Here is a 13,582-nt window from a genome sequence, read left to right on the forward strand (position 1 = left end):
ATGGCACCTGAATGCTTTGGTTAGGACTCGCTTCTCCCAGAAACAGCACACAGCTCACCACTCTCCCAAAAAATGACTATGTTTTGGAAAATTGGGGTCCGGTAGTCATTTTTTGGGAAAATTCCAGTCATAGAATCTGCAGCATAGAAGCTGAAGGTCATGTAGCCCAACTAGTCTGTCCTGGTGTTTATAATCCACACTAGATACCTTCTATTTTATCCACCTCATGTCAGCTTCCCTTTCTATTCCATTTTATGTTGATAGGAGCTTGCTGGTGGAGTGACTAGTCAAACAAAAATAAGAAAAAAGAGCCTTCTCCACCATTCAATATGATCATAGTTTATTTGGGCCTCAACCCCCCTTTTCCACTCACACCTCATATCCTTTGATTCCCCGAGAGACCAAAAATCGTCCAAATCTGCCTTAAGAATATTCAGTGATGGCACATCCAAAATCCTCTGGGGTAGAGAATTCCAAAGATCCATCACCTTTTGAAGAAAAGTCTCTTCATATCAGTCCTAAATCATCTTCTCCTTATCCTGAAATTATGCCCCCACTTTCCAGATACCACAGGCAGGGGGAACAATGTTTCACTGTCTACCCTGTCAAGCCTCTTCATAACCTCAAGTTTTTTAACATAAGAATATAGGAATAGGAGCAGGCCATTCGACCAATCGAGTCTGCTCCATCATTCAATTAGATCATGGCTGATCATCTACCCAATGCCACATTCCAGCACTATCTCCATATCCCTCGGTATCATTAGTCTCCAGAAATTCGTCCATTTCTGTTTTTAATCTGATCAATGATTGAGCTTCCATAGTTCTCAGTTTAGAGAATTCGAGAGATTCACCACTCCCTGAGTGAAGAAATTCCTCAGTCTCAGTTATACATGGCCTACCCCTTATTCTGAGACAGTGTCCCTGGGTTCTAGACACACCAGCCAGGGGATGAGTTTCCCTCTCCAGGAATGTGTGTATATCCCTGGAAAATCAGGTAATTGCTTCTCCAGACCGCCTTACAAACTTCAGCTGCTTGAATGATGACAACATGATTCTCATGATGTGGAGATGCGGACGTTGCACTGGGGTAAGCACAGTAAGAAGTCTAACAACACCAGGTTAAAGTCCAACAAGTTTATTAGTAGCACAAGCTTTCGGAGTGTCGCTCCATCTTCAGGTGAGTGAGGAGTTGTGTTCACAAACAGGTCATATACAGACACAAACTCAATTTACAAGATAATGGTTGGAATGCGAGTCTTTACAGGTAATCAAATCTTAAAGGTACAGACAATGTGAGTGGAGAGAGGGTTAAGCACAGGTTAAAGAAGTATGTATTGTCTCCAGCCAGGTTGTGTCGTGTCGTGGTCACTGTTCTACTAAAGGCTGGATAATTTGCTGCGGACAATAGTCTGTTTGAGGTTGTGCCAGCTTGTAGTTTGTCTTCAGTGAGATTTTGCAAGCCCAGGCAAGTCGTGGGGGTTACAGATAGTGTGACATGAATCCAAGATCCCAGTTGAGGCTGTCGTCATGTGTGCGGAACTTGGTTATCAATTTCTGCTCAGCGATTCTGCGTTGTGTGTTGTGAAGGCCGCCTTGTAGAATTCTTACCCGAAGATCAGAGGCTGAATGTCCGTGACTGCATTCACGACAAGTGTTCCCTGACAGGAAGAGAACACTCCTGCCTGGTGATTGTCGAGCGGTGTTCATTCATCCGTAGTCGTAGCATCTGCATGGTCTCTCCAATGTACCATGCCTCAGGACATTCCTTCCTGCAGCGTATCAGGTAGACAATGTTGGCTGAGTCGCAAGCGTATGTACCGTGTACCTGGTGGATGGTGTTCTCACGTGAGATGATGGCATCCGTGTCGATGATCCGGCACGTCTCGCAGAGGTTGCTGTGGCAGGGTTGTGTCGTGTCGTGATCACTGTTCTTCTAAAGGGACTTTTTAAGGGACTTGGGAGTCCTAGTCCAGGATTCTCTAAAGGTAAACTTGCAGGTTGAGTCCGTAATTAAGAAAGCAAATGTAATGTTGTCATTTATCTCAAGAGGCTTGGAATACAAAAGCAGGGATGTACTTCTGAGGCTTTATAAAGCACTGGTTAGGCCCCATTTGGAGTACTGTGAGCAATTTTGGGCCCCACACCTCAGGAAGGACATACTGGCACTGGAGCGGGTCCAGCGGAGATTCACACGGATGATCCCAGGAATGGTAGGCCTGACATACGATGAACGTCTGAGGATCGTGGGATTATATTCATTGGAGTTTAGGAGGTTGAGGGGAGATCTGATAGAAACTTACAAGATAATGAACGGCTTAGATAGGATGGACGTAGGGAAGTTGTTTCCATTAACAGGGGAGACTAGGACGCGGGGGCACAGCCTTAGAATAAAAGGGAGTCACTTTAGAACAGAGATGAGGAGAAATTTCTTCAGCCAGAGAGTGGTGGGTCTGTGGAATTCATTGCCACAGAGGGCTGTGGAGGCCGAGACGTTGAGCGTCTTCAAGACAGAAATTGATAAATTCTTGATTTCTCGAGGAATTAAGGGCTATGGGGAGAGAGCGGGTAAATGGAGTTGAAATCAACCATGATTGAATGGTGGAGTGGACTCGATGGGCCGAATGGCCTTACTTCCGCTCCTATGTCTTATGGTCTTATGGTCTTAAAGGCTGGATAGGATAGTTTGCTGCGGACAATGGTCTGTTTGAGGTTGTGCCAGCTTGTAGTTTGTCTTCAGTGAGCGCATCACAGGCAAGCTCGATTCTGCCCTCGTGTGCTGTCTGTGAACATTTGCTTCCAGAGTGATCATAAATCGGAGCAATTTTTATTTCCCTATCTCAAGGAAGCCAATTGTAGACTCGTTATTATTGTGCAGCCAGTGAACCTAAGACTGAATCTGGTCCCTTCCCGGTCTGCATTCTGCATCTGCTTATTGTTTCCGTCTGTTGAGCCATTAGCGAAGCTCTGATTAATAGCATTAGTCCAAAGAGACACATTTCTCATCCTAGCTTCACAATGGTGCAAAGCTATTTCAATTTCTGTTGTCATTCAGATGAAGCACCTTAGAGTACTGTAAGAAATGTGCAGTTGTTGCCTATTCATTACAGATGAATGTAACAGGTTTTCAGCAGTTTGTTGTTACATTTTGAAGCATATTTGTTTTCAGTTTCCATATTGAACATCAGTTGTGATCAGAATTAAACCCTGAAAGATAGACAAATGAATAATGAGGTTAAAATTATGTTCACATTTTCATACCCAACATTGTTAGGTGCTGAATGCAGCTGTAGACTTTGAGGGTACTATCTGTTGTATCTTTTTTTTCCTCTCATTCCCTCGCCCAGCTTTTAAAATAGGAAAGCTAGACTGGGCAAACATTTGCTAGGTCTCTACTGAAGTTATTTTTTAATGTGTGTTAAAAAGTAGCTTGGGAGAGACATGCGCCACTTTCCCAATTCCTTCCAGTCCCAGTGTGTGGAAGCTCCTCACTTCAATTATGATAGATTGGTTTTCACAGCCACAGTGAAAACGGTGACTCAATGTTTGCTATATCCCAGATTCTTGAGCATCAGCTCACCCCATACATCTTCAGCAGTTTTCTTTTGGTTCTTGCAATATGCAACCTCTTTACAAAATAAACTAAAATTAAAAAAATACACTTTAATTAACATAATAGTCATTTGGTAGTACAGTACTTGAGTACGGCAAGGTGGCACAGTGGTTAGCACTGCTGTCTCACACAGCGCAAGGGACCCGGGTTCGATTCCCGGCTTGGGTCACTGTCTGTGCGGAATCTGCACGTTCTCCTTGTGTCTGCGTGGGTTTCCTCCGGGTGCTCTGGTTTCCTCCCACAGTCCAAAAGACGTGCTAGTTAGGTGCCTTGGCCATGCTAAATTCTCCCTCAGTGTACTCGAACAGGCGTCAGAGTGTTGCGACTAGGGGATTTTCACAGTAGCTTCATTGCGATGTTAATGTAAGACTACATGTGACTAATAAATAAACTAAAAACTAAATTACTGCTGATAAAAGAGACAAGTAGCAGAGCATGAGTGCTGTTTGGGGTTAGCCATTATCCTGCGAGATAACTTTGGTACAGCCTACTTCAGCATCAAGCTTACATGCTGAGAAAATGGCGCGTGTCCAGTCTACATCAGGAGGGTACGGTGTCTCAAACATTTGAGCAACAGGTGAAGCTGCCAATGCACCCTATAACTATGCATTGGCAATACAAGTGGTCTTCTCCACCAACAGGATACCGCGGTCAAACCAAAAAGATGTTCTGCCACACAAATGACTAATGTGGTACGTGAATTTCAGTGCCAGTTTGATGCCAGGTATGTAGGCCATACACCCAGTAACTAGCAGATTGTATCCCTTGGCAACAGGCAAATTACCAGCCAGTTTGTGCTTGCATAACCCAAAACATAGGGCAGTTTTTCCAGCCCTTTCTACTGGCAGGATCTTCCAGTTTTGCCAAAGGTGACCCCCTTAAGTGGGTTCAGAATAGCCAGTGAATAACACAAATGGCCACTGACTTCAAGTCCCGCCAGCGGTCCAGGGCGAGCCACCTCCACCACCAGAAAACTCGCCACAGGGAACCAGAAAATCCTGGCCATAGTGTCCAACATTACTTATGCTTCTACAATTATAAAACACCTGATGAGTTGATGAATGCATATTACAGGTAGGAAACTTAGGGTTGCCAATCCCCCAGCATTGTCCTGGGGATATCAGGCACATCTCCATGACTATGCAAGCAATCAAGAGAAAATTCCTAGTGGTAGTAAAAAAGAACGTGATTACTTTTCATTTTCTTTGAACATTTTCCTTTGTTAGTTATAAAAACATTGGAAAAAAAGGCAGCTAACCAGAGTCAGGATCAGTCAATTAATCAACCAATGAAGAGTCTGTTTGCCTTCCTGTTAGTGGGGGAAGACAGTAAGCCACAAAGATGGGTGTTTTAGATGCTTGATAAAAATATATGGAATAGGAACAAGGTTATCTGGCCCCTTGAATGCTCAGCTATTCAACAAAATCATGGCAGATTTGATGGTGAAACATGAGGTGGGAGAGGTCAGAGGTCATGCGATGAAGCTATATAAGACCCTCGTCAGACCCCACTTGGAGTACTGTGCTCAGTTCTGGTCGCCTCACTATAGGAAGGATGTGGAAAAGATTGAAAGGGTGCAGAGGAGATTTACAAGGATGTTGCCTGGATTGAGTGGCATGCCTTATGAGGATAGGCTGAGGGAGCTCGGTCTTTTCTCCTTGGAGAGACGAAGGATGAGAGGAGACCTAATAGAGGTGCATAAGATGTTGAGAGGCATAGAGCGGGTGGACTCTCAGAGGCTTTTTCCCAGGGTGGAAATGTCTGCTACGAGAGGACACAGGTTTAAGGTGCTGGTGGGTAGGTACAGGGGAGATGTTAGGGGTAAGTTTTTCACACAGAGGGTGGTGGGCGAGTGGAATCGGCTGCCGTCAGGGGTGGTGGAGGCGAACTCAATAGGGTCTTTTAAGAGACTCCTGGATGAGTACATGGAGCTTAATAGGATGGAGGGTTATAGGTAGGTCTAGAGGTAGGGATGTGTTCGGCACAACTTGTGGGCCGAAGGGCCTGTTTGTGCTGTAGTTTTTCTATGTTTCTATGAAAGCTTCATCCAACCGGAGTTGGCAGCACAGACGAGACCTCAAATATTGATCACATGTGAAGGCGATAAAATCAAGGGTGAATCTCCTTGCCAATGGTGTGGATTTGTAAAATCAACTTGATTATTGGCATTAATCCTCCTACAAAGTAGATGGATTAGGCTGTAAAATGACAGGGCTGATTCCTCGAGTGACTGGTGCATCAAGAAACAGCACTTGCAGGGAGCGTTAAGTAGAATATTATGCTTTCTGGTCAGGAAAATTGGATCTTACTGCTGAATGTTTTGCTCAAGGCTTGTGTTGGCAATAAACTGGCTTCATTTATTGATGATACTTATTGAATATGCTGCATTTCTGTTTGTACTTCAATGTAAAGGAATTTATTACTCATGCATATGAGCCTTCTTATTTTTCTCAAGTACCTTAGATACAAATTCTTCCAATGTATTTTTAAATGCAAGAACATATTGATTTTATTCTCGAATTATTTTGATTATTTTTGGTTAAGGCACACTTCCATTATACAAGTATTTGGACATATGAAGGCCATATGACAGCTAAATTCACAAACTAATGACTAATAGAAAAATAATTAAGCTTAATTACACTGTTACTTCAGAATTTTATCTTAAAACTCTTTCAAGTGGTGATCTCAGGTTCAATTATATTTTTAAATTAATTCAACATTTAATATGTTATTGAATTTCATAACCAAACCTGAGTCCATCATTTCTAATTCCCCTCTGTGCTTCCATTCCCCTTTACCCTTTCCCACCATTAAGCCTCCTTTCTTTACTCTGACCTCAGATAATCTTCCCTTGTATATCCCTGTCAGCTTGATCATTAAAACTGCACTAATTTGGTTCCCTTCTTAGCTATCTGAGAGAATTTCCTGATCTCTGTCCACTCTTGCTCTGCGAACTCTGGAATTCCCCAAGCAACTACCCTTTTATTTCTCACCTAGATGCTTTCTTTTGGCGCTATCATTTAAAAACACGACATCAGGTTCAACATATATGCTGACGACACTCAGCTCTATCACATCACCCACTCTTTGGATCCTATCAACCCTCTCTGCTTTGTCACACTGCTTCTCGGACATCCAATATTGTGTCCAGAAAAAGTAATTCTCTCTCCTCAGATGCTGCTAAAAAATAATCTCAATGATCAAGCTTTATCATCATCTTTCCTGATTTCTCCTTTTATGCCTCAGTGTCAAAATATGTCAAAAACGTTTTCTGTTTATATCACTCTTGCTAAATGCCTTGAAATGTTGTTCTACATTTAATGCACTATATAAATGAGGCTGTTGTTGCTCTAAAAGCCCAGTTAGTGACAACATGAAGGCACTTCTGATCTTGAAGAAAGCAACCCTCAAAGATCTACTGATCTATATTCATTCATAGAGTCACAGAGGTTTACAGCATGGAAACAGACCCTTCGACCCAACTTGTCCATGACACCCTTTTTTATTAGACCCCTAAACTAATCCCAATTGCCCGCATTTGGCCATATCCCTCTATAACTATCTTACTCATGTAACTGTCCAAATGTTTTTTAAAAGACAGAATTGTACCCGCCTCTACAACTACCTCTGGCAGCTTGTTCCAGACACTCACCACCCTCTGTGTGAAAAAATTGTCCCTCTGGACACTTTTGTATCTCTCCCCTCTCACAAAGAACAAAGAACAATACAGCACAGGAACAGGCCCTTCGGCCCTCCAAGCCCGCGCCGCTCCCCGGTCCAGGATTGAATCCTGAATCCAGGATCCCCGCCCAATTTTCCAGCCTATCTACATCCTAATATCCTATCCACCGAGCTGTCCCTCACAGCTACGATGCTTTGTTCATCACAACCTATTAACTCACCCCCACCCCCCCAATCCAGACCATGTGATCTCCAGGGAGAGGCGAAAACCCAGAGTGAAAACCCCAGGGCCAATATGGGGAAAAAAAAATCTGGGAAATTCCTCTCCGACCCCCTGAGGCGATCGAAACGAGTCCAGGAGATCACACTGGCCCTGATCAGAAAACGCTTCCCAACCCTATTCATTTCCACTTCTGCTTTACGAACACCATCTGAATTCCCTGCCCCCGAGACAGGTTCCCAACTATCCGCAGTCTCGCTCTGTACTGGCACCAGCAAGATGATCATAGAATGAAGCCTTGAAACGAGAAACAAAGAACAATTAGCCCGCGCCGCTCCCTGGTCCAAACTAGACCACTCTTTTGTATCCCTCCATTCCCACTCCGTTCATATAGCTGTCTAGATAAGTCTTAAACGTTCCCAGTGTGTCCGCCTCCACCACCTTGCCCGGCAACACATTCCAGGCCCCCACGACCCTCTGTGTAAAATATGTCCTTCTGATATCTGTGTTAAACCTCCCCCCCTTCACCTTGAACCTATGACCCCTCGTGAATGTCACCACCGACCCGGGGAAAAGCTTCCCACCGTTCACCCTATCTATGCCTTTCATAATTTTATACACCTCTATTAGGGCTCCCCTCATCCTCCGTCTTTCCAAGGAGAACAACCCCAGTTTCCCCAATCTCTCCTCATAACCAAGCCCCTCCATACCAGGCAACATCCTGGTAAACCTCCTCTGTACTCTCTCCAAAGCCTCCACGTCCTTCTGGTAGTGTGGCGACCAGAACTGGACGCAGTATTCCAAATGTGGCCAAACCAACGTTCTATACATCTGCAACATCAGACCCCAACTTTTATACTCTATGCCCCGTCCTATAAAGGCAAGCATGCCATATGCCTTCTTCACCACCTTCTCCACCTGTGACGTCACCTTCAAAGATCTGTGGACTTGCACACCCAGGTCCCTCTGCGTCTCTACACCCTTTATGGTTCTTCCATTTATCGTGTAGCTCCTCCCTACATTATTCCCACCAAAATGCCTCACCTTAAACCTTGCCCCCTAGTTTTGGACTGCCCTACATTTGGGTAAAGATATTGACTATATAGCTGATCTGTGCCCCTCATTATTTTATAGACTTCTATAAGGTCACCCCCAGCCTATTTGGAGTAGAGTAGATTCCATCTATCCCAGCATTAATCTGATTCTGGTGGGTGGGAACTTTAGGCGATGTCTAGTATCCAGTAATGGTGATGTCATCAAATAGGCTAACTAGCCAATCATAGTGAAGAATTCTTAGGGACAGCAAACCAGGAAGTAAAATGCACTGACTATCATTCACATTTAAATACTTTACAGGCAGCAAAATAAAGATTGGAGCATAGACATGGAAATAAAGCAGAAGCTGAAATACCAAAGAAAATTTAAAAAAATGTTTTTATATCAAACATTTATTGTAATGGAAACATTGAACATTCCCCAAATATAAAATCAATTTTTCAGAGCTAGAGAGGATATTTAGCGGTAGTCATGACTCGGTGGGCCATTAACATTCACTTAAACCTCATTTAGCAAGGTGTAACCTTTAGAAAGATTTTATATCAAGACTAATACGTGTGAGTTTTCCCGTCCCACCCGCCACAGGAATCGTAGCGGGCAGGGGGATGGACCATGCAACGGTCCATTGACCTTGGACGGGATTCTTCCGGTTTTGGGGCGAACGCAGCTGGAAAATCCCACCCGTAGTGTAAAAGTCTCAGTTCATTTCAATTTAAGTAATCATAAAGATCTGTGGGGCGTCAATATTGCACCTAGTGGAGGAGCAGGGAATCACTGTCAGGACTGAACTTGTGTGATGAACTGTTTCTGTGTATTTGCCAGAAGTTGTTGTTAGTTTCACAGTTGTAGGGACAGCGAATAGTTTCACCATCACTACAACTGCATAATTCTGGGCAAAAAGTTAATCTGTACTCCACTGTACATTTTTATGCATCTGTGTTGGTTTATACAATTAAATCTTTTGCTTGAGTAAATGAGAAAAAAAGAATAATCAGCACTTTCTCTTTCCACAGAACATTATAAATGTGAATCTGTTACCTGTTCAATTTTAAGAACTGGAGCAGTCAGCGATACTTTGTCCAATGTTGGTATGATGAATCCCTTTTTCAGCTTTGCTAGATGACATTTAGAATGAGAAACACATTTGTTAACTGCTTTAAAAAAAAAAGATATTTTAAGGATATATTTACCCCTTTGATGATTGGGAGCACTTCCCCCATTGTACTAGTCCCCCATTGAGAGGGGAGGGCAGAAGCCATGCTTGGTGGGAATGGGTTGGGAGATGTGGGGGGAGTGAGGCTGGTGGGATCAGAGGATCCAATCCAAACAGTAAGCCCGGAGGGTGCTGCTGTCTCTTCAGGCCCACAAGCAGCATTGTAGCAACACCTAACTTTCTCCCTTGAGCTGCTGAATACCTTGAGACTTGGGAAACTCAGCTGGCCAGGGTTAAATCTATAAGGGCAGTCTCAATATAATAATGACAGTTCCAACCTGCCTCTTGGGGAAAAGTTGGCTTTCAGCCCCTTCTCCTACTCTACCTGGAAGTGAGCAGATAGGGATTGGGTGAAAAAAAAGCAATGTAAATCTCACAACCCTAAACCATCCTGTTTTTGGGAATTTAAGTTCATAGGAACAAGAGTAGGCCATTCAGCCTATTGAGCCTATTCCGCCATTTAATGAGATCATAGAAATCATAGAATCATAGAAACCCTACAGTACAGAAAGAGGCCATTCGGCCCATCAAGTCTGCACCGACCATAATCCCACCCAGGCCCTACCCCCATATCCTACATATTTTACCCACTAATCCCTCTAACCTACACATCTCAGGACACTAAGGGGCAATTTTAATCATGGCCAATCAACCTCACCCGCACATCTTTGGAATGTGGGAGGAAACTGGAGCACCCAGAGGAAACCCACGCAGACACGAGGAGAATGTGCAAACTCCGCACAGACAGTGACCTAAGCCGGGAATTGAACCCAGGTCCCTGGAGCTGTGAAGCAGCAGTGCTAACCACTATGCTACCGTGCTGCCATAGATCATGGCTGATCTATGGCCTTTGCCCATATCCCTTAACATCTTTGCTTAGTGAGTATTTACCTATCTCAGATTTAAAGATAGCAACTGATCTAGCATCAACTGCTGTTTGTGGAAGAGAGTTACAAACCTCTACCACCCTTCATGTATAGAAGTGCTTCCTAACATCTTTCCTGAATGGTCTGTCCCTAATTATTAGACTATGTTCCCTAGTTCTAGAATCTCCAACTAGTGAAAATAGTTTACCTTTATGTACCCTGTCTTTTGCTGTTAGTATCTTGAAGACTTCAATCAGATCACCCCTTAGTCTTCTAAATTCAAGAGAAAACAGGCCTCCATAATTAAATCCCTGAAGTCCAGGTATCATTGTAGGCGGCACGGTGGCACGGTGGTTAGCACTGCTGTCTCACAGCTCCAGGGACTTGGCTTCAATTCCTGGCTCGGGTGACTGACAGTGTGGAGTTTGCACATTCTCCCTGTGTCTGCGTGGGTTTCCTCTGGGTGCTCCGGTTTCCTCCCACATTCCAAAGATGTGCGGGTTAGGTTGATTAGTCATGCTAAATTGCCCCTTAGTGTCCCGGGATGCGTAGGTTAGAGGGATTAGCGGGGTAAATATGTGGGGTGATGGGAATAGGGCCTCGGTGGGATTGTTGTCAGTGCAGACTCAATGGGCCGAATGGCCTCCTTCTGTACTGTAGGGTTTCTATGATTTCTATGATTCTGAACCTACACTGCACTCCCAATATATCCTTTCTAAGGTGTGGTGCCCAAATCTGCTCACAGTACTTCAAATGGGGTCTAACCAGGGTTCTGTATAGCTACAGCATAACCTCTGTGTCCTTACATTCCAGTCCTCTAGATATATAGGCCAGCATTCCATACGCCTTCTTGATTATTTCCTGCATTATTTTCTATTTGTGGCATTTTAAAAATCTGTGCACCTGAACACCCAGATGTTTGGCCATCTACTGTATTTAACATTATACCATCCAGAAAGTACCCTAATATATCATTTTTCAGTCCAAAATGAATAACCTCACACTTGCTTCGATTGAAATCTAACTGCCACAGTTTTGCCCATTCACCTAGTCTATCTTGATAATTTTACATTATCATCTACAATGTCCACAATGCTGCCTAACTTTGTGTCATCAGCAAATTTAGATACGTGATTTTCTATGCCATTGTTAATAAATAATGTGAACGATCAAGGCTCCAACACAGATCACAGTGGGACACCACTTGTCACATCCATCCAATTTGAGTACCTACCTATTATCCCTACTTTCTGTCACCTGCCACTCAACCAATTTCCCAGCCATTACAGTAATTTGCCCTCAGTTCAGCCCTATATAAAGATTAGTCCCACAGCACAATGTCCAGAATGTGAGGCCAAACTATTAAAATTAGTTTCTGCAAATAACTGGCACACCTTAATCATTAGGAGATAGTTTGAATATATGTCCCATTTACAAGCTAAACTATTTTATCAATGTTGTAATCATACTGGGGTCAGCAGCCGCTTTTGAATTGATTACACTGGTAAAGTCACAATAACATATATTTAATAACATATAATAACATATAATAACACAATAACATATATTTAATAGGATCTTGGAAAATGAAAAATTCTCAATTTCAATATTTTGGATGGAGTTCAAAAAACCTCATGCAGTCCAACAAATTGTTAAAGAATGCTTGAAGGATTATTTGCATAATGACATTGGTCTTAATGTGATCTACACATTTCCCTGAGGGTCTGAACCACAAGATACGATGGGAATTTAGTGGTTCAGTGTTTCCCATGTCTCTCGTGGTAGGCTTTGCAAGGCTGCCATTTTCTCAGAATGGGATGTACGCAGAGAAGAATTTGGAGATGTCAGCCATAGTTTTTCCAACTGCATAATCTGATTTTGGAGGGGCAATTTTGCAAAATGAATTACTCAAGATCCAATTACACATTGCATGGTATTTTATGAAGTAAGGGGAATAAATGCAACCACCTAACAAATGGTAGCAGCTCAATTTTAATATTAATATGGGACTGAAGATATCCCCTAGCCATTTTCCAACGTTGTGGCATGTAAGGTCTCTATGGGTAGGATTTCTGTGGGAACCCTCTCCAATCTCACCTGTGACTGGGATTCTCCAGTCCCATTGCAGCTGAGTGCCAAATTCTCCGTTCTTGTTGGCAGCTGTGGCGGGACATACGAGATCAGAGAATCCCGCCCTAAATGATGGTTTCTGAGGAGGTCATTTGCTGACATTGTCCAAAGTGGAATATTTAGACTTAACCCCACCCTACCCCAACTCCTTGCAACAGACTAACCTCAGCTTCACATGATCAACCCTACAGTGTTTTACATTACAATATCGCATCATCATCCAGTAATTTCTCTCATATTTTGAATCTAAATTACTCACTAATAATTACTAATGCTTCTGCACGCATATCCACCTGCCTGGATGAGTGCAGCTCAAAAAGTTGACACCATACATGTTTGAGATCCCATCCATAAACATTCACACCCTCTATCACTGACGCACATTAGCAGCAGTGTATACCATCTACAAGATGCACAGCAGGAAATCACCAGTACTCCTTAGACAACATCTTCTAAGTCCATGACCACTACCATCTAGAAGGACAAGGGCAACAGATGTATGGGAACACCACCATCTGCAAGATCCTCAGCAAGCCACATACGATCTTGACTTGGGAAACATGTTGCCGTTCCTTCACTATCACTGGGTCAAAATCCTGGAACTCCCTTGCTAAAAGCACTGTGGGTACACCTACACCTCATGGACTGCAGCTATTCTAGAAGGCCTCTCACCACCACCTTCTCAAAGGCAATTATGCATGGGCAATAAATTCCCACATTCCATGAATGAATAAAAAAAACAAATGACAGCAGAGACATTGGGCCACTTGAATAAATAAGAGAGACTGTAATGTGACATTT

At 43.3% G+C, this 13,582-nt stretch overlaps 1 protein-coding gene across 1 annotated transcript in view; it reads right to left on the minus strand.

Annotated features, from left to right (window-relative positions):
• Positions 1-1,123: 1,123 nt before the first annotated feature.
• LOC144508282 (bactericidal permeability-increasing protein-like) overlaps positions 1,124-13,582 on the minus strand; it is a 57,466-nt gene continuing 45,007 nt past the window's right edge. Inside the window, exons 15-16 of the mRNA XM_078236099.1 lie at positions 9,611-9,687; positions 1,124-3,206 (exon numbers count right to left, since the gene is read on the minus strand). Coding sequence (XP_078092225.1) covers positions 3,165-3,206; positions 9,611-9,687 — 119 coding nt within the window. The 3' untranslated portion in view covers positions 1,124-3,164. The remainder of the gene's footprint in view (positions 3,207-9,610; positions 9,688-13,582) is intronic.

This window comes from Mustelus asterias, chromosome 20 (genome assembly GCF_964213995.1).
Source record: "Mustelus asterias chromosome 20, sMusAst1.hap1.1, whole genome shotgun sequence".
Classification (NCBI taxonomy): domain Eukaryota; kingdom Metazoa; phylum Chordata; class Chondrichthyes; order Carcharhiniformes; family Triakidae; genus Mustelus; species Mustelus asterias.